Here is a 21081-nt window from a genome sequence, read left to right as displayed (position 1 = left end):
TTGTTCCACATTCAGGTTGAAGCCAAACTTATAAAAAGGTTCACTGTCATATCTGGAGGAAGATTTTTTTCAATAAATATCAATGTTGGCCTGCGACTTTGTACAAGTTTTACATTTTGGCCTCACCGTGTATTTTGAGTTTGACACCCTGGATCTACTTCAGAGACGCTCACGGCTTCGTTAGCAAGCGCGGCTCAGTTAGACCTGAGACTGAGGATGGCCACTCGCGCAGGAACACAGAGTCCCGCTTTACGGAACGCAACGTCGGCGGCGAATAATGACAGGGCCCAGGGAATCTGTGTACGTACGTGTCAATCCAAAGAATGACATCACACTTGTCAGGGCGCCGTATGCTCGCGAGATGGTAATTAATCGAAGCAGGGGCGCCTGGCCAGAGAGAAAAGCTTATTTTGAGTTGGGATGAGTTGAGACAGAAATACTCAAGGTCAGGTGCCGGGGTGTGGGGGAGGTGTACGGGGTGGGGGAGACAAACAGCCCGTGGCCAGACACCCAACTGAAGTGAGCTTGATAAACAGCGGCCAGTTTCACAGCCTCGAGGAGGAGGAGGAGGAGGAGGAGGAGGAGGAGGAGGAAGAGGAGACGACGACGTTGTTTAGTTCTCTCCGCGGGTCTCCGAATTCAAGTCCGGGTTTAGTCGTCGCAGGGAAAGCTAGGCAGCTAAATGCCAACAACGTAGCAAGGCCAAAGCCGCGCGCACGATCGGCATAAAAATTAGAAAGCGCCAACAATAGGACGAGACTGAACATTGCAGGCGGCTGACCCTGAGCAACGCGGCGATTAATCAATCAGCCGCTTCCTGTTTGCGAAGCCGCATTCGTCTCGCAATTAGAGCCGCCGGCGACGGCGAGGTCACGTGACCCCGTGCGTCCGCGTCGGCTCGGCTTTTCTCACACCTGATGCCCCCCCTCGCCCCCCTCCGCTGCGAGGCAGCCGCTCGCCTCAGACGAGCGGCAGCAACAAAATGACAGCACGTGACGCGCTCTTGTCAAGCAGACCTATTTTTAGGAAATTTTTTGCTATCTGTTCCTGTAAGTCACATGATTGGCTAGAAACACTGTCTCCCCCCACCACCCGCCCTCCCTGTGACACTACTGGGTCAACAGTTTATTTCATCCAAGCACGATGAGAGGGTTTATTGGATTTCTGCTCGGCATTAATTACTGTGAATGCATTTTTCTTGCTTTAACCTCATTGTGGACTCGCACTTATTAAATGATCGGCGGGGGCACAGCTCTGAGAAACCAAATTTCTGGGAGTGAACAATTGGGGCCTTTCTCTTCCGACTTGAACTTTAACAAAATTTGACCGTCTCAGTTGGTGAGCCCGGCTCCTCCTCTGTAAAATGACTCCATAGTGACCTAATCACTATTACGTAATCCCGTCCGCCTTTCCTGTGTACGTACCGAGTGCTCCGTCTTGCTAAATATTTATCTGGAATGTGGAAGCTGGTCTTGCTGCAAGGTAGCCTCGCCGACGTTGTTTCCTACCCCCCCCCCCCCCCCCCCCCCACACACACACACACACACACACACACACCCCGAGTGAGCAATCACTCACACGTGCACATCTACTTCTTGGAAACCTGACCTGAGTTGCACTTGTGTCTCTGTCCCGCCGCAGCCATACATCGTGGAGATCTGCGACAGCTTGAGAGGAAAGATCTTCCAGAAGTTCATCGAGAGGTGAGACGGCTGTTTTTTTTTTTGGTGTAAAGAGAAACCAAACGTCTCGAAGTGCTTGCGTTTCTAACGTCTTCCTCTCTTTCCCCCCCCCCCAATTCCTCAGTGACAAATTCACTCGCTTCTGCCAGTGGAAGAATGTCGAGCTCAACATCCATGTGAGTTGCGCCGCTCCCGAAAATTCCCTCCCGAACCCCCAGCTGTTGCCCTGCTCTGGTCCCCTTTTCTCTGCTTTAAACTCAAAAGTTTGTCGCCTTCCTCCCGCCGAGAAACCTTTTCAGCCCCGTCCCAAAGTGCCAGCGGACTCCGGTCGGATTCCTTTGAAGACAAAAACCGGGCAGGAGGCGCAAGGCCAGAGGAGCAGCTGCGAGCCGCTCTGAAAAACCCGCTGACTTAAAAAAAAACAAAACAGGAAGGAGCTACTATGAGTTGTAAACAATGGCTGCTGCTGAAGAGATTAACACGCCGAGGCGGCTGTTTTATCAGAACCGGGGGCGGCGTCGCCTTTCCTTTCATTTGGAAAACCCCTGTGCGTTCTGCCACACCTGAATACATTCAATAAATTCAGAGTATTCAGGAAATATTCCACCCGGTGCGCCACTTCCAGTCTGTCTACTGCGGCAGCCATTGAAAGACCGCCGGCCTCGTCCGAGGCGACGGCGGCGAAAAAGATGGAGAGGCAGAGGGGAACGAGAATGCGAAGACGCGTTACGCACCACTGCATTCAATGTTGCGGCACTCGCCGAGCAGCTGTTGTTGTGCCCCAAATTTGAGCCACGTGAATTCCATAAAGATCTCTTAGTTTACTATTTGAGGCCAGGGAACTGATGGGGCGAAATCTTTCTCATCTTATGCGTCTTATTTATTCCGGTTTGATGAGGTCGCGGTTCAAAAGAGAGGCTTGAAATATTGAAACGGCTTCATTCCGCCCTAATTGTCAGAACACCAGTTTTGCAACGAACATCTGCCTGCACCTGTGCCTCTGGCGTCACGCCGCAGCGTCCTGCCCTCGCATCTCCTCCCCCCCTTTTTGTCTCTCTCGGCTGCATCCGTTCACCAAACAAAAACCTCTGCGCCAAACGCAAAGATTTACTATAACCGGCCTGCCGCCCTTTAGTTCCAGTCCATTTCACGTCCAAGGTAACGCATTACAGATTAACCCAGAGATGTAAACACACGCCACGGACTGCCAGGCACGGCTCTCAGTTGGCTTGGCTGTAGTAATGACTCACCCTCAATCATTGACAGGGAAATCAGTGTGGTTACCGCTGGATGAAAGTGGAGAGTCTGGGTTTTATGATTGTCTAGTAATTAGAAAATGAACCGATTCAAACAGCTTGTTAATATGTTTTTATGGCTGTGCAAACGTTGCGCGGTGCAGAATTTACGTGTCCAGCCTTTCACCAGACTCACGCCTATCGATTGTTTGGAATTCCTCCTTCCAGCTGACCATGAACGACTTCAGCGTGCACCGGATCATCGGCCGGGGCGGCTTCGGCGAAGTGTACGGCTGCAGGAAGGCCGACACGGGAAAGATGTGAGTGCGCTTCCCCGGGAGGGCGGAAAGGGCACGGCCGTGCCGCGACTGCCGATGTGTAACCCCGCCTGCCGTCTGAATTGCCAGGTACGCCATGAAGTGTTTGGACAAGAAGAGGATCAAGATGAAGCAGGGGGAGACGCTGGCGCTCAACGAGCGGATCATGCTGTCGCTGGTCAGCACTGGGGTGAGTTCAAACGCGGCTGGGAATTCCTGGTCTCGGCTGTTTGTTTTTTTTACGCTTTCAGTCGTGAGCAAAATTTTTTTTCGGACACTCTTAAACTTTTGCCCAATTATGATTGATTTATTTTTTTGTGTGCGTTTCAAAAGTTTTGGAAATTGTTACGTCGCTGCGGATGTGCTGCAAACGGACGTCATCTTGCTTAAGTACACAGTTCCGAGCTGGACGGAACCGTGCAAGTGCAGCATTGTGGGTCAATGTTGGCGACCGCGCTGAAATAGACCCGCTAATAAACACCTAAGCGATTCTTGCCGCAAAACGGGACGTTACGTAAGCACGAGGCGTCCGAAAACTTTTGCCCGCCACCGCTGCTCAAGACCCCGATGCTCGACGTGGAGCATCGTAGCATCACAGTGATGTGCAGTCAATCGTAACAAGATAAGAGAGCCTGATTTGGGTAACGGCACTTTATGATTATTTATCTAAGATTCCCATCCGATGTTCACCTGCCGGCACAGAGTAAATTCAAGGCAGTTTGAAACGGGCTGATAATATTAAGCCGGCCTGCTTTGATTGGCAAAGCGCGACGCGGAGACACACAAACGCAGCACACAACCGTAGGCGTCTTTGAAGTGGACGCTTTTTTTTTCTTTTCTTTTCTTTAATCGAGCAGCAAACACCAGGGCGGATAGAGGAAAAAGTGGTCGGAGCCGCTCTCTGCGGACCGCCACGGTGATGCTGAAGTAATTACAGCGCTTCCACCTGCAGCGCTATGCCAGGCCCGTGCAGCTTCATCATTAATGCATCGGCACTAACAGGTTTTTACGGCCTGGCAGTCATAAAAAGGGAGTCCCCAGGTCCAAATATAAACTGTTGGCCTTTTGCTTTGGCCGACCTTAAACGTCACTGACTCTGCGCTTTTTTATATCTAAGCTTTTTTTTTTCTTTTTAATTATTTGGAGTGGCTGAGGTGGCTGCTTGTCCTTAGATCTATTTGTCCCGATTTCAGTGGTTTCTGTTAATTTTGGTACCCATGCAAATTGTGCCTCTGCATGTTGGAATAAAAGCACTTTGCTTACTGTTTGGTTGTAAAGGGAGTAGGGATGTTAACAATTAATGGATTATCGATTAATCGTTGATTAAGAATTTAATCGATTAAATTAAATGAGTTGCAATTAGTTGAAATTTTTTTTTACACAGGGAGTTAATACCATTATAACAGTGCAGTGGCAGGAAAGAGCAATTCACCTGTAGATACTGTGATGGTCATAATATACCTACCAAGTTACTTTAAACAGCTTTAAAAAAAATAAAGAAAGTTGAAATGTGGCCCATTAGAAGTCAACTTAAAGTCAGAGGATAGATTTTGAGGGTGTTTTTACTGTTCTCTAATGTAAAAATGGGTCACATTGGACCCTCAACATTATTTAAGAGTTAAATAATGTCTTTCTGACACATTTTTCATTGTGAAATTTAGGTTCTCAGGAAAAATTGCCGCAAATAAATAATTTGTTAATCGATCGTTTAGGTCAATCAACTAACGATTAATGAATTAATCGATAATTTGCATCCCTAAAAGGCAGATACAAATAAGTTTTCATTGTTGGATTAGCTATCTTGTTTCTATTCAGTTGTCGGTGAATGGAAAGTCATTTTGCACAATGCATTTTACACCTCCGACACTTCCTCCTCAACTTTGCTCTTTAACTGCAGGAGTCCAACTGCTTTTCCAGAGTTGCCGCTAACTTAATCGATGCGACCTTTCTCTCTCGCAGGACTGCCCCTTCATTGTGTGCATGACGTACGCCTTCCACACCCCTGACAAGCTGTGCTTCATCCTGGACCTGATGAACGGTAAGGTCGCCTCCTGCCTTCGGGACCCGTGTGCCAGGGGTGGGAGGGGGGGTCAGAACAAAAGATTGGATCACTCGGCGTGTCGCCGGCTTCCAATCCAGACTTGGTGGCACTTTGACCTCGTACACGAGGTGACTTCCCTGCCTGAGCGGTCTCCCTCGGCACTCCTCACCTCTGAGTATTTCCTGTTCAGAACCTCCCGGCTCCCAGCCTGCCTCGTCTCAAAACAATAAAAACCCGTTTTCGCCGCTCAGCAGCAGCACGCCGCGCATTAATATTACAGCCGCTATGTGCAAAATAAATCAAGCGCGCGATGCTCATCGAAGGCCCCTCAATTGATTCTCGCCATTGCCCCCGGAAGGTTTGATATAACTTATCGACTGATATTGATCCAAGCGCAAGGTCTCATTGATACGCTTTATTTGTGTGTGTGTGTGTTTTGCAGGGGGCGACCTGCACTACCACCTGTCTCAGCACGGCGTGTTCAGCGAGAAGGAGATGCGCTTCTATGCTGCTGAAATCATCCTGGGTCTGGAGCACATGCACAACCGCTTCGTCGTCTACAGAGACCTCAAGGTACGGCCAACCGTCCAGCTAGCCAGTCCACTTTTATTGGGTGCCTCCCGTTGCAGGGTGCAAAAGGTGCCTCAGCCATTTCTTGCATTCCGACAGCGGCAAGAGGTTTGCGTGGCTTCACGCAGAAAGAAAAATGTGCAACACATACATCTGGAAGCTGCAGTTTCTCCAAATGCTTTCAGCAGCTGTTTTTTTTTTGTTTTTTTTTTCACGTTGCTGCCTGCCAGATAGTTTTAGATGGACACATAGTTTGTTGTCCATATCTGCTGCTGGTATTGCTGTTAGTAATGGCTTGTTAAGCCCTGTTCGCATGGGATTAGTAATACCTGGGGACCTCTGGTCATTTGTAAATGGCTAACATTAAGACACGGATATGATCTGGTTGTGAATGATGGTTATTGGCTCATTTTAGCAGGTTTTAAGACAAATTCTGGAAGGAATTGGGAGTGCGCGTTTGGTCACATCATATGTTAGTGGTCATGGCAACTGTAAATCAATTGTCAAAGCAGCAACGTGTCTCCTGAACAGTGCGCAGTTGGATAATGGGCCGTCATGAGCCGTTTTGAAAGATAGAAAAATGTTCCTTACCGCTCGCTGCTATGGAAGTCATCCTTCTCGTTATCTTCCGAAATTTCACTAATGTCTTTCCAGTAGCGATACCAGACCGTATTTGCACCTAAAACGCTGTCAAAACAGCCACTGATAATTTCCCCCCCGCAGCCTCCATTTTTCAACTGGAAAAGAAGCAGAAAAGACGCGCAATAAAACCATGGGGCATGCGGGTTCGCAGGGGACTGGTATTATCGCAGGACCTCTGTGTTTGGCGAAATATGGTGGGTAATTTGCGGTGGAATCTTTTTTACTTTGCAAATTACAGACACGGCGCATTCGCACGGGATCGAGATCACAGACGTCCTCCGTGATTATTATAAATTACCAGAGGTCCCCAGGTAATACTAATCCCGTGCAAACAGGGCTTTAGACTGAGGGAAAACAGGATTTGAAATACTGCTGTTGAAGGCCTGCCTTGCTGTATTGCAGATCATGTCGACGTAAAGTGGATTTGAAATGTGTAGATGCATGCAGAGGCCAGTGATCCATTGAGCATGTAAAAACAAGGATCAACCCCAATACTGCACATAGTCTCAAATAAAAAAAAAATGCTGTACATGAATTCCAGCCATTCCAAACAGCAAATCTGGGAATTTGGGAATTCTCCTGGATTCCTTTTTAAACAATCTAAACATTTTAACATGACCTGTATGTGAAAAATAAAAAGGCGGAAACTCAGCCCCGCAATAAAACACTCAGAATATTATGCTCAAGTGGGGCTCGTGGGGGGCACGCCGCAGCCGAGCGCTGCCTCCACTCCCAAACGAAAACAGAAAATAAGTATCGCGTTTCTCAAGATTTACGTTTTGGGGTTAGAACCAGCAGGCAGAGAGGAGGAGCTCCGAGCCACACACAGGAAGCGGCGCCGCGAAAACGTGTGAGCAAAGCGCCGGCTGCGGTCTGCGCACTGAGATCCGTTGACATGCAGGAAAGTATTAAGTAACGCCAGGCTTTATCCTTGAATCTGTAAAACCGTCAGTTAATGGATGTATTAAAGTCGCAGCCGCAAAAGGGAGACATTTCATGTTGTCTTCCCCCCCTTTTTTTTTCTCCGACAAAACCCTCTCCGTCTTTGAGTTGGGGTGGGACTTGAGGGAAAATAAGATATAAAGAAGATCAGAGAGGAGGCTGGAACACGGAGCTTTCACGGTCCCGAGCTGCGCGACACAAACCACCAACACACACCAGCGCACCTCCACAGATTTGATTTCAAAGCTGCAGATTCCCATCAGCCGCGTTTTCGGCCGCCCTCTGTTTTTCTTCCAATTCCCCTGTTTGGACTGGTTGCCATAATAGCAGATATATTTTGCTGGAAGCCACGGAACAGTTTTAGGGCTTCAATAAACAGTGCAGAACAATGCAGATAATACGCCGAGGCTGAGAGTTGGAGGCGGCGGGGTGGTGGGGGGGGGGGAGTAGAGTAAGCAAATCACTGTTTCTGGGAGGATTACCAGGACAACAGGTTTCCTCTTATTGTCCGAAAACATGCTGGATTATCAGTATTGTTTGTTTGTTTGTCCCCTGCAAAGCGGAAATTGTAGATTGAGTTGCGAATTAGTGAGGTCTCCTTCGTAGTTTCCAGCGCCCGTGATGTTATCTCCGCTGCCTCGCCATCATCAGTATCACTCTCGCCCTCTCTCTCCCTCTCTCCGCTCCTTCAGCCAGCTAATATCCTGCTGGACGAGCACGGTCATGTTCGCATCTCCGACCTGGGCCTCGCCTGCGACTTCTCCAAGAAGAAGCCACACGCCAGCGTGTAAGTGTTTGTGCCGATCATCACGCCTTTTTTTTTTTTTAAACCATTTTTATGACAAGAAAAATACTTTGAGATAGTTTTAGCAATGTCACTGGTAGAGGACGCAATGACTTCCTGTACCTCTAAGCTAGCATAGAGCGCAATCTGGAGGGTGTGCAAATGAGGAAGAATTCTGATTCAAGATTCTTGTCTGTGCACATTTTTTTTTTCCCCCCCCCCAAGGTTCAGCAGCAGCCCTTCAAGTAGGGGTGGGAATCATTAGGTACCTGACGATTCAATTCGATGCCGATTGAGAGGGCTACGACGCAATTAATCGCGATTAATCGAGAATCACGATTTTATCATGATTTATATATATATATTTATATATATCTATACATATATATACATCCAAAGCATGCAACATACCGTGGAACGACAAAGTCACAATAGACTTTGTAATTGGCCTGGCCCTTTGCGACTGCATTGGCAGCTTTGTTCTGGTGTTGTGGATGGTTGTCAGGTTTGGAGCAGCTGGAGGATTTTCTGTCTTTTCCTCCAACTCCGGGTGCCAGCGGGCGATATGGTTCCTCATGTTTGTCGTGTTCCCACAGTATTTGTTTGTAGCGTGACCAGCTTACAAACATTGTGACTTTTGTCGCGTTTCTTCAATAATTATTTTTGGATTGATTCATAACTGGCAATGTCATAATCGCGATTAATCCCAGAATAAATGTTTTCCTTTCCCTAACTTCAAGTCCCTTAGTTATGGGTTAACTTGCTTTCTAACACAACATTTCGTCTTTTCTTTATTTCTTTAGACCATACAATGTGATTTCATTTGTACTTCTGTTCTTAACCCGTAAAACAGGATAAAGATATACGGTCCTTGTGATTATGTTAGTTTTTCTGTCTGTATCTATCGTCCTCGACTGCCTTCTCCCTGCGACCTCTGTCGCCGTCCAGCTGGTTGTCAATTTGCACATTTCTCACAGAGTGCTTGTGTGTTTTTCCACCAGGGGCACCCACGGCTACATGGCTCCGGAAGTTCTCCAGAAGGGCACGGCGTACGACAGCAGCGCCGACTGGTTCTCCTTAGGCTGCATGCTCTTCAAGCTTCTCCGAGGGTAAACGCCCGAGCTGCTCTTATCATCCTCAACCCTCTCCTCCCCTCCTTTCCTCGCCGCCGCGTCCCCGCGTCGCCCCTGCTGCCGCCGAAGCTCTCGAGCATCTCGGAGTGGACCTCTTTGAGTCTGCCCTCTCGCCATCTGTCTGCTCCGCGTTTGATCTTGTTTGTGTGCGAGCCCGCGTGTGTCCTCCCACCGCCTCCCAGATCTGAAGTGTGTAAATGCCATAGGTCTGAGCCCAGTAGGTCAGAAATCAGGGAAGGAGAGGAAGGAGAGTGCGTGTGTGCGAGTGACGCGCTTTCCCATTGATCTTTGCGATGTGCGCGTGTGCGTGCGTGCGTGCACGCTGCACGGCGGCAGGAGTGTATGTCGGTCTGAGGGAAAGGTTGGCTGCTCCAGAGACGGATGAATGCACTGAAACCCTTCAAGAGTTCTGTCATTTTCTCCTGTCTGGTCACGTTTTGACTGCTCGCATTTTGCAGATTTCCTTTTGTCCAGGTTTCAGTGCTTTCTGTTAATTCGGTACCCGTGCAAATTGTATCTCTGGATGTCGGAATCAAAGCACTTTGCTTACCGTTCAGTCATAAAGGGAGTAGGGATCTTAATAATTAATCGATTAATCGATTAATTGTCGATTAAGAATTTAACTGATTAAAATAAATTAGTTGCAATCAATTGAATTTTTTTTTTACACAGATAGTTGATATTATTATAACTGTGTAGTGGTACTGGAGAGCAATTGACATGTAGATACTGTGATGGTCATAATATACCTAGAACGGTTACTTTTAAACAACTTAAAAAAAAAAAGTTGAAATGTGAAAAATCGCCACTTGTATGTGTGAGTGACGTGCTTTCCCTTAGATTGGCTGCTCCAGAGACGGATGAATACATTCAAACGCTTCACGAGCTCCGTCACTCACTCTTGTCTCGTCACGTTTTGACTGCTTGCGTTTCGCAGAGGTGAAGAAACGCCACACCGGACGGCCCCTCTAATAGCGACGTGTATTTTGGTTCGGAAATGATTCACACGATCCTAAAACAAAAAAAAAAAACAAACAAAAAAAAAAAAGTGTTGAAACGAGTCCAGTCGATTTTCTCAGCTGCCAGCTAGTTGGTGTCGGCAGCTTAACCCCGAGACCATAGAAGCAGCAGCACATTCCCCAACCCGTCTTTCCTCGTCTGGAGCTGTCGCCGAGAACTTGGTCTGTAAAAATACATTTTTCAAAACGGCTAATTTAAGCGATTGGTTGGAAACCCCATCTTGGCTGCGAAGTCATGCACAACAGAACCACAGTTTAAAATCCAAACATTCCGTGTTGTCTAGAGTATAAAATAAAATGCCATATATTTTTTAACGCCATCATTTTTTTCCCCACGTTAATTATTGAATTAACACAAATATTGAATCTAAGATTAATTTTTAATAGGATTTCCCGATCCTACTAAAAACATGTCGCCTCGCCGATTCTCTTCCTGCTTACTCGCCAAAGGAAGGATCCATTCCTGTGAACAGTGGAGCGGCAGTGATCTGTTGTGATACGCTGCGTGCGCAGTTAAAAAGGCTTCTTCCACAAATTGTCAAGTGCGTTTTCTTTTAATAGCCGACCGAGCCCTTCACGCATTTCTGCTTTATATCCGTTTTCCAATTGCAAAAATGGATATAAAGCTGAATCGCAACTGACAGTTTCCATGGAAACAGCGGGTAGCAAAGGTGACCGCTTCTTTCCTCTGCACGGAACGCTCCGATGGAAATCCAGAACCCCAAAAGCTTCTGAAACCTGCTCGTGCCTAATTAGAGCGAGTCTGATCTGGGTCACTTTAAATTACCGCTGTTCAACTCGGGGGTGCTGTAATTTTTTATGATCTCACTGCCTCAAGTTTAATCAAAGAGTGTCGAGAGCGGAGGGTGAGGCGGGGTGGGGTGGGGGTGGTGGTGGTGGGGGGGGGGGTTGCGATTGGCAGCGCGGGGCTGATTTATTGCTCGCGTCTCATATCTCGACTCGGGCTGCCCCAATTAAAGGGACGTTCCACGTCGCTCTCACCCCCTCAGCGATTTGTCAATGGATAAAATGTTTCGAAGACAAGAGAAGCCACGAAACCACTTCAATCTGACAATACGGCGTCCAGGCAGAAGACCTGTTCACGTTAGAAGATGTGATGCATATTGTATCGCAAAAGTTCCAGGTATTTGGCTTTGGGATGGAATGTCAGCTAAAATGCGCCTTACACTTAAACTTAATTTGACTTTTCAGTCCATATGTCCAACTGTTAAGTCTCTCGCGACTTTTTGCTTCGTCCGCTCCTCCCCAACAAGCTGATTAGCTACAAATATCGCAACCAAAGGCGTTGGATCAATGAATCGACCTCTAAATGCTCCGGTGGCAGTTTGTCTTTAAACAGTCCTTTTCATGGGGCTGTTCACATTTTGACACCAAGGGGCGACCAAGACGACGCCGAACAAAAAGGTCACATGACAAGTTATTGATGTATTGATACACTTTTTGGAGGTCAAGCCTCCACTGTCGCCAGCTTGGAGATGAAGAAAGGACCACTGCATGCTCCTACTTAAACTCCCAAATTTAGTAGTCATGCCAAAGAGTGAATTCCTTGAATTTCCTGGTATCACTAAAAAGTAAATAACGGTACTTTACTTTACTCGTCTCTACTGCGCTTGATGATGTCATCAAACCGCATCGAAGCATAACAGCAACCTTGAAGTTGTTGCATTTCTCATTATCTATGCATCCAGCGGGACAGCACAATACAAATTAGTCATAATGTGTTGATTCCACGGCCTCATATGTCGGTATCGGTTGATATCGGTATCGGAAATTAGGAGTTGGGCAATATCGGGACATCGGTAAAACAGTCAATGTCGGACGTCACCAGTTACAACCACTGTGTTTTTCCATTGACATAGTAGTGTGTAGAAAACCGGTGAAGTTTTCATTTTTGGGAGGCAAAACGTCCAGTTGACTTCCTCTTTGAGTGTCAGGGCCTTGGTCCTCTGCCTCACTCTGACCTTGTCTCTCTGTCTTCCATGCGCAGGCACAGTCCCTTCAGACAGCACAAGACCAAAGACAAACACGAGATTGACCGCATGACGCTCACCATGGTAAGGCATCCGCACGTCGCAAGTTTTTTTTTTTTGTTCCTGAAAATCGAGGCTACAGGTGCACCAGGACTATGAATCTTTGCTTGAGTCGGGAGCCCCAGAAGGAGGCTCAGCGCTGCGGCAGTGTGGAAACTCTGAAGTCTCCCCTGCCAGAGATCTATCGAATCCTCACGGAGGCGTCTTTCATTCTGCACTTTAAGCAGAGGAGAATGTTTTTTCCCCTCCGTGTGGCTTTAATGCCTCTGGAACAGTATTTTTCCGAGAATCTGTCCCCTCCATCTGTCGTGGGAACTCTAAATATGATCACTCTTTTTAACGATATTGCGATACCTCCCAGCCGCGCTCAGTAACGGAGGCGACTGTTCACATCAGCAGTCTGAGGGTCAGCACATGCTGACCCGGACTTCCTGCCGCTTCAAACATTAACTCCCATGACTTGCCAAGTTAACCAGAAAACCGGTGTGTGATGCAGTTTGGGCCACATCACAATCTGATGCTTTTACCTTGTCCTGTCATAAGCGTGTTATAAACGTGTCATAAGCGTGTCATAATTCAATGTTATTGTTGGGCTCATTATCAATCCTTCTCAGTCAACCAGTGACTCTGCAATTCATGCATGTCATCTAAAGTGATTGACAGGGATGCAGTGTTTTTAGCATGGTTGCCTACTGAAGAATAAAGTAAATGAGGCCAAGTAAGGGACAAAAGGTTCGCTTTACTTCTTTGTCTTCCTCTGCCTTCCGGATAGTGTTGTTTAAAACCCCTTTGTGATGTCAGAAGGGGCGCTGCCGCTCTGGTACGAGTGGTGACGACAGCCCCGGTTGGTTTCAGCCTTTAGATCGTGACCACTTTCTGAAAATAGACGTAAAACTTTTCATTGAATGTCGAGGGCCTCGCTCCTCACGAAGGGCTCGGCGTGACAGAGACGCAACTGTCGCATCACCCGCTTCTCTCAGCAGCCCCTCCTGTCTCCTCCCCCCTCCCCTGGCGTCCTGGACGGGACTCCGTTTGAAGCGACAAAGCGTCGGTCGCGGCCTCGCTGCACCTCACTGGCTCCGTCTGCTGCCAGCAGCAGCAGCAGCAGTTGTCCATCACGGTGGAACACGTCCAAATATCCGTGTCCGCTCATGTGTTTCGTCAGGACACGAAGCGGCGGCGATGGCGAGCTGACCCCGCCTCTCTCTGTCTCTGTCTCTCTCTCTCTCGCTCGCCCTCTGTTTGGCCGAGCAAGACCTCTAAACAGAGAAAGTATGATCTTTCATATCGGCGTAAATCCAGATTAGGATTTTAATCCAGCCACTTAATCTGGTTTTATCCCTTTAATCCTCGTCCGCTGGCGTGCGTGTGCGCCGACGAGGGACGGACGGACGGACGGACAGACGGACAGACAGACGGGCGGATGGGAGCAGGGAAGGCCGAAGTGCGAGGTCTGCGAGGCCGACGCTGCTTTTCGGGGGCCTTTCGGGCCCCGCCGGGGCTAAAAATACTGCTCTATATGTCGCTGTGTTTATTGGACGTGATGAATGGTCTCATTACATAAACACGGTGGAAGCAGACGGCAGAGTAAAGGTTGGGAAGTGTGCAAGCCAAGACAGGAAGGGATGGAGAGGAGGAGGAGGAGGAGGAGGAGGAGGGGGTGCAGGGTGGATGGATGGAACAGATCCTGGTGGACGGCGCTCTGTCCGCGGCCGACGGGATGACGCGTTGCTCTCTCGCCTTTTTTTTTTTTTTTTTTGCGCGATCCATCGCCATCGAAAAGCAGTTGTTGTTTGTTTTTTTTAGCGGTTGGACAGCACGCTAGCCTCGATCCTCTTCCTCCTCCTCCTCCTCCTCCTCTCTGTTCAACTGTTCCTGGAGTCAGCGCCGTGCTGGGGGATAGAGAGAGAAGAGGAAGGGGGGAAAAAAAACAGGGGGGGCCATTAATTTTCATTGACCTCCTCTGTGTTCCTGCTCCGTGTTTTATTGCGGCTCTCGCACTGAATAAATGATGCTGGTGGCGGAGGGAGCTTCTGCGGCAGCAGGGGTTTTGCATCATCCGAGGACGCCATCGCAAGCGAGGCGCCACTGCGGGGGGGGGCGTTTGAGGGGGCGCTTGGTTCACCGAGGGAGTTGCCCACTCGGCTGCACAGCGAGGTGTTTTGTCCCATCACTTGTTTTCAGTGTGAACGCAGCCTTTGGCAGCGCTTCTCAAACTTTTTATTTTGGCGGGGCCAGGACTCCCAGTAAATATTCTGAAGCCCCCCCTCTAAATTACATTGGCAGTTTTCACTCTCCACAGCTTTACATTCTTACATCTTTTCCCATTAAAATTATTATTATTTTTTTTTTGTCTAATTAATTCTTCAAACTTTATTAAATTACAGCATCGATTGATTTTTCTAATTAGATAGTGCTACATGTAAATGATTAGCAAGTAGCAGTAAGCAATTCCATATTGCACAAATATCATCATTGAATTTTAAAAATAGTTTAAGGTTGAACCGAGTGAACTCCTCTCTTGTCCTTGTACCAGCATCCATTTTTCATTTAGACTTATTATTGCTTTTTGCTTTTTCCTCTCCCAGCTATCATTGTCTAAATAATATCATTTTATAGGTCACATAGGGAAATTCCAATCGTTATCTAATTATTTCCCAGCGTCCCTGGCCTTCGCTCAATTTGACGTATTTCCAGGAGCTACGCCGTTTCTCTCGCAGCAACGGTCTCGTGAGCGTCGTTTGACTCCCCCCTCCTCCTCCTCCTCCTCTTCTTCTCCTCTCTCCTATACATGAAGTCAATTTATTTGAACACGTAAAACAAAAAAAAAAACAACGCTGCTTCAGCTCCCGTCTCCACTTTGTAGTCAAGATCCTGCGCGACAGCCGACTCGAGCGGTCGCGCAACGGGGGAGGCGAGCGGCTGCTTTTATTTGCTGTCAAACTTGTCGTCCGTCCCGCCTGCTCCTTGTCTTCCCCACCCGATGCACCCCGCCGCCAGCAGGCGTCCTTTGTCCTCGCCGCCCGGGAGCCTCGCGACATTCACCTTTTTGGTGGCCCTGCCGACAAAGCGGGGAGAGCGCGGATCTGCCCGCGAGCTCTGAAATAGCATAACCGCAGCCTGCACGGCTCTGCACTGTGAGCGTGTTTAGGGCTGTTTAAGGCCACCCGTTAAATAGTTCCTAGAAGGATTTTCTGCGCTCGCAAAAAAGAAAGCGCTAAGTCGCTGTGTCCACGAGGCGAAAGTTTCTCAAGAGTCCATTCTGAGAATCTTCTACTTTTCCCTTCATTCCCAAGGGCTTTAAATGCTTTGGTTTCACACGTTTGCCCGATGAAAAGCAACAACGACGCCCGGGGAGAAGAAAGTATTGATCGTAACTAGTACAACAAAATATTCCGTGGAAGCCTTTCTTTTTTTGGAGCGGGCGGGCTTCTCTCTTGATCGCAGCCAGCTCACCTCCTGCTGCCTCGTCCAGTGGCCTTCGCATAAACACAGTCGCTAATGGTTTCGGAGCGCTTCTTCCCCCACTCCCTCCCCCACCCGCCCGACCCCCCTTTGCACTTCAAACATCCAGGTGATGTATGAGCCCGCCGTTCCAGCGGATCGGGGGGGCCCTCCTCTCTCCTCCCCTCGGGTGACTGTCGGTGAGGTAGAAGGGGGCCGGTGGCGTGTCCTCCCCGCCACCAGGGGTCGCCACTTCCTCTGACCGTCGCAAACAGAGGTGGTTAAACAGGCGGTTGAGGGGGGTCAAAGGGTCGGCGGACTGTCGAGGGAACGCGTCTCTTCTTCGCCCAGCCAGTCGTTTCTCACCCCTCTCTTCCTCTCTTCCATCTCTCCCCCCACCCCCCCACCCCTCCTCTGCTCCCTTTCGTAGAATGTGGAGCTGCCAGACTCCTTCACCGCCGAGCTCAAAGATCTCCTGGAGGGCCTGCTGCAGCGAGACGTTTCCAAGAGGCTGGGCTGCCAGGGCCAAGGGTACGTTTGTCTGTCTGTCTGTGTATCACACACACACACACACACACACGCACGCACGCACACACACACACACATGCACCAGCCTCATCAGTGTCCACAGGCGTTTCAAATGAACCCATCAGTCGGATGCCTCCTGCCAGTGCCCCCACCACCTCCACCACCACCCACTCACTGTGGTGGAGGAGCGCTGGACAGAGGCAGACGTCACATGACTCCCCCCCACCCCCACAAACCATGGCTGATTTCACTGGTGCCGTCATTTCACATCAGCTCATGACTAAAGCAGAGTGATGGATCGCTGCCCCCCCCCCCCCCAACACACACACACACACACACACACACACACACACACACACACACACACACACACACACACACACACACTCCTCCTCCTCCCCAAATAGCAGGGAAACGCTGGGGAAAAAAGAGGAGTCACGCGGCAAATGCTGCCACCCAGTGGACAATGTTAACCAGAACTGTATCCGTCTTCTCTCCTCCCTCCCTCCCTCCCCACCCACCCACTACCCGCCACGGCATGCAGGGCCCCCGAGGTGAAGGAGCACCAGTTTTTCAAAGGCATTGACTGGCAGCAGGTTTACCTCCAGAAGGTGAGTCAGCGTCTTTTCCCGGTCGGTTTCCTCGCCACGGGTTCGGAAGACAATGTTCGGCGGCGGCACTCTGCGCGTCGATTTCTTCGTTTTTTGATGTTGTAAACATAAAAAAAACACATTGAAACTTTTTAATGTTTGTTTTTTTCAAGCCGAACTTCGTCAGATGATCATTTCTCCCTGCAGCCATCAGGCCATACAACTGCACTCAATGAATTCATCTTCTAACCTAAACACCTTTGCATTTCATAAAGGTTACTTATACGTCAGCACTATGTAGATAACTATAAATAATCCAACTGTTCATAACATGTAAATATCTTGTTTTCCTTTCTTACTCTTTGACTTGATTTTTATTTCTTTTTTTACTTAATATAATTTTCCTTCACTTTTGCACTACTTTTTGTTGCTGTAATTGTGCAAATGGCCCCAAATACGTTCTATTATATTCTATTCTGAAACAAAATCAAGTTGGAACGAAAGCTTTGATGCTGGCTCTCTGTTCCGGGGATCTTTCCGCCGCTCTGTTGTTGTTTGACCTACATCTCCACGGCGTTATTTAATAGTGTTTGCGACGGAGCAGAGTGCCGCGAATATCCTTTGTGTTTGACCCCTATACTCTGCACAACAGTGGTCCCCCCCCCCCACCACCACCACCACTCCACCACCCCCCTCCAGGGACAAGTGCGCTCAGCTGCTTCCCTGCAGTAGTATTATATAGGTATTCGGATCATAAGAAAGACCCCAACAAGTAAAACAGAAAGGAGAAACGCAGCACTTTTGGCTTTTTTTTGTGTGTGTGCTTTTTTTTTTTTGTTGTTGTTGTTGTTTATCAGTTATCAGCCGTTCTAGTAGACACTTCGGCTCCGCCGCGGCTCTCTCTGTTAATCTGCTCCTCCTCCTCCGTCCCACTTGCTCTGACGACCGCCTCTCCTCTCTCCTCTCTCCTCCCCCTCCTCCCGCAGTACTCGCCTCCTTTAATCCCGCCGAGGGGAGAGGTGAACGCCGCCGACGCTTTCGACATCGGCTCCTTTGATGAGGAGGACACCAAAGGCATCAAGGTGAGGCCGACTCCTGCACGAACGCGCCGTTGACTCTCCCGCAGCATTAAAGGGAATCGCTTCCCGGCTGGAGGGTTTTCGGCGGTGATCGATTTAGACCGGGAAGCCTTTCAGGTGACGGCCGGCCGGCGCTGGGCTAATAGCGGCGTCAGGCCGCGGGGGCAAACGGCCAGACCGTTTCCTAAAATAGTCGCTTCGATGAGTCTCCAGGCGGCAAAGGCAAACATTCGTTTCTAACCGAAGGTGACAATTTGTTTACGTTGGCCGCCGAGTTTGTTTGAATTTCACCCGGCATCCAGCTGCAAACGAAGGCCTCTGCTCTCCCTCGCGAAATACCTCCCCCCCCCCCCCCCCCTCCCCCCCCCCTCGGTCCTCTTCCCCCCCCCCCCCCCCCCGGTCGTCAGCGATTTGCATTACCAAGACTACTGCTGCTGTAAGGAGACCTAAGAAGCTGCCCCAGAGTGGAGCCGCAAAGGGTTGACGTCACGGTGTGTAAACAGACTCTCGGCCTCTTGACCGGCGTGTGGACAGCGGTGGCGGCGCACGTGTCGCTCTGTGAAGAGGAAGAGCAGGGACTCGTCAGATTTTGGCCAGCGGAGGAGAGAAACGATGTTTAAGATCACCAACCACCAGTGTCACTCTAGAAAAGTTATTTATTTATTTTTTTTTAATTATTATTGCAGTTTGTGTTGCAATGAAATTTTAGCTCACATAGTTGAAAAAAAAGTTGAAATTGTAGTTGCTCATCACGCAATTGCAATGTGACTCTTTCTCACCGCACACTGCTGATTCAGTCACTACTGACAATCATCGACCACCTTCTGTCTTTATTGACGGTATTTTTTTTTTTCTTTTGTCCTGCGTCGAACTTCTTGTCCCTGCAGGAACCTACTGCTCTCGCGGACCGGTAGATTGATTAGCAGCATTAGCGCAGCTGTAGTAACGCTGAATCATCCTTCGACGCCGCCGAGTCGAGAACACTTGCGTTCACTTCCGTGGCGTTCTAGCCGGTCGGTGCTCTGATACGAGAGCCTGGCTGCAGACGCTCCTTCGTCCTGGGCAGCAAGACTGTCTGTCGTCTCTGCCCCGGTGTCTCACTCAAGGAAGTTAGAATTCCTCCACTATAAGATGAGGAACCAGATACGCTCATTTGCTTATGTGTGTTTTTACACTCAATTACGCTTTTCTTCTTCCTGCTCCTTTCTAACCAAGGACATGAAGATAGTGAATTTTAATATTATGTCATCAACATCTCGCCCCGCAGTTGCTGGACAGCGACCAGGACCTGTACAAGAACTTCCCCCTGGTCATCTCGGAGCGCTGGCAGCAGGAGGTGGCGGAGACGGTGTACGAGGCGGTCAACTCGGACACGGACAAGAACGAGGCTCGCAAGCGGGCCAAGAACAAGCAGCAGGGCCACGAGGAGGGTACGAGCAGGCGGCCGCGGCGCAGCCGCTCCAACAGGCCACCAAAAAGCAAAAACAGACGGGGCCTTAATGACGCCCTGAGGGGAGGCGCGTGTGTTCCCTAACTGGGACGCTCACAGCGTGTAATGCACATCGCGCAGACATAAGGCAGGGACGGCAGATAGAAGAGATAAGAACTGGAATCGGCAACTTTTGAAAAGTGCAAAGTGAACTCTTGGAGGACACGCAGATGTCTTGACATTGTTTTCCTGTGTGTCTGTGTGTGTGTGTTTGCGTGCAGACTACGCCCTGGGACGGGACTGCATCATGCACGGCTACATGCTGAAGCTGGGGAACCCCTTCCTGACCCAGTGGCAGCGCCGCTACTTCTATCTCTTCCCCAACCGTGTGGAGTGGAGGGGCGAGGGCGAGTCGCGGGTACGTGCACGCCGCCCGTCACACCCCACGGTGACGCCGCCATAGGCCAAATCCACGTGGCGATTGGTGTCACCTCTCGTCTCCCGTAAAAACCTCCTTGCGCGTCGCTTCCTTTTCATTCAGCCTTCGTAATCCTGGAGAAAAAAAAACACTTTTAAATGGCAAACCTTTTCAAGTTGAGTTGTGGTGTCGAGCATCAGCATCTCCCTTTTATGATCTTGAAGTGACAGGAAAGCCTCACTGTCTGTCTGTCTGTCTGTCTTTGAGCTTTAATGATGCTTTTTCTTCTTTTACTGCTTTTTACCGTCTGCTTTTTTTTAAAATGGTATCTTTATTTGGAACGGACAGGGAAATTCCACAGTACAGCAGTGAGTCAAACAGTTCACAAGAACAAATAACCTGGGGGTTACCCGCTGTCGCTACTGCAAAAACATACATAGAAATATACAGAAATGAAACAGTCAATTGAAAAGAAATGCTTTTAATTCTTTAAAGTAAAAATTAATGACCGCGGTCACCCAAACATGTTGATAAAGCTGAACTTTCTAATGTTGGAACCCACGTGGTCGGCTCAAATCCGCTGACCTGTCAAAGGAAACCTACCGGGGCGACACCCTAAAAACCATCAGCGCTTTATCATCCCCCAAAAAGTCACTGTCTCACATCCATGTTTGTCTGTCCTAAAGAAAAAGATGTCTGTATGTCCATCTGTCTGTCTGTCTGTCTGTCTGTCTTGTCTGTCCTGTCGTCACACTGAAGGACTCGTGGCTAAAACATTTTAAAAAGCAAAAAGAAGGGGTGAGTGTCAACACAAGGTCCCCAGGTCCCCCGCTGTGTCCTCGTCCCTCTCTCCCTCTGCTGTCTTGGTCCTCATGGTCGTTTAGAAGCGTAGACCGCTTCCCCCTCCCCCACTTTCCGCCTCTTAGATTCGGCTTCAGTGCATAGAAGGAAGAGCCCTTTTTGACATTTTGATTTAGAAGAAAGTAAAGAAAACCAGAGTAGCCGAGGGAAACCAGGTGTCTCAGGCAGCCCAAATCAAAATGTTACCTGGATGCTGCCTCCATTGACTTAATACCCAGAGAAAGCCGTGCTAGCTGCGAGTCTCGCTAGCTCACAGAGGTAGACAGCCGATAGATAGCGCTTACTTACAAGCAGTGTTGGCGAGTAATCTATGACC

General features: G+C 49.0%; 1 protein-coding gene across 2 annotated transcripts in view; it reads left to right on the top strand.

Annotated features, from left to right (window-relative positions):
- grk3 (G protein-coupled receptor kinase 3) overlaps nucleotides 1-21081 on the top strand; it is a 57334-nt gene that overhangs the window by 29249 nt on the left and 7004 nt on the right. For both annotated transcript variants that reach the window (XM_076029757.1, XM_076029756.1), the window contains 14 exons: nucleotides 1642-1703; nucleotides 1807-1858; nucleotides 3146-3237; nucleotides 3325-3424; nucleotides 5194-5272; nucleotides 5718-5848; nucleotides 8122-8216; nucleotides 9215-9322; nucleotides 12374-12440; nucleotides 16291-16391; nucleotides 16933-16999; nucleotides 17965-18060; nucleotides 19325-19487; nucleotides 19768-19904. In XM_076029757.1, coding sequence (XP_075885872.1) covers nucleotides 1642-1703; nucleotides 1807-1858; nucleotides 3146-3237; nucleotides 3325-3424; nucleotides 5194-5272; nucleotides 5718-5848; nucleotides 8122-8216; nucleotides 9215-9322; nucleotides 12374-12440; nucleotides 16291-16391; nucleotides 16933-16999; nucleotides 17965-18060; nucleotides 19325-19487; nucleotides 19768-19904 — 1350 coding nt within the window. The remainder of the gene's footprint in view (nucleotides 1-1641; nucleotides 1704-1806; nucleotides 1859-3145; nucleotides 3238-3324; nucleotides 3425-5193; nucleotides 5273-5717; nucleotides 5849-8121; nucleotides 8217-9214; nucleotides 9323-12373; nucleotides 12441-16290; nucleotides 16392-16932; nucleotides 17000-17964; nucleotides 18061-19324; nucleotides 19488-19767; nucleotides 19905-21081) is intronic.

The sequence above is a fragment of the Nelusetta ayraudi genome, unplaced genomic scaffold (genome assembly GCF_046127955.1).
Source record: "Nelusetta ayraudi isolate G7.1 ecotype Tasmania unplaced genomic scaffold, CSIRO-AGI_Nayr_v1 ptg000026l, whole genome shotgun sequence".
In the NCBI taxonomy this organism is placed as follows: domain Eukaryota; kingdom Metazoa; phylum Chordata; class Actinopteri; order Tetraodontiformes; family Monacanthidae; genus Nelusetta; species Nelusetta ayraudi.
This window is presented reverse-complemented; position numbering and strand designations above follow the sequence as displayed.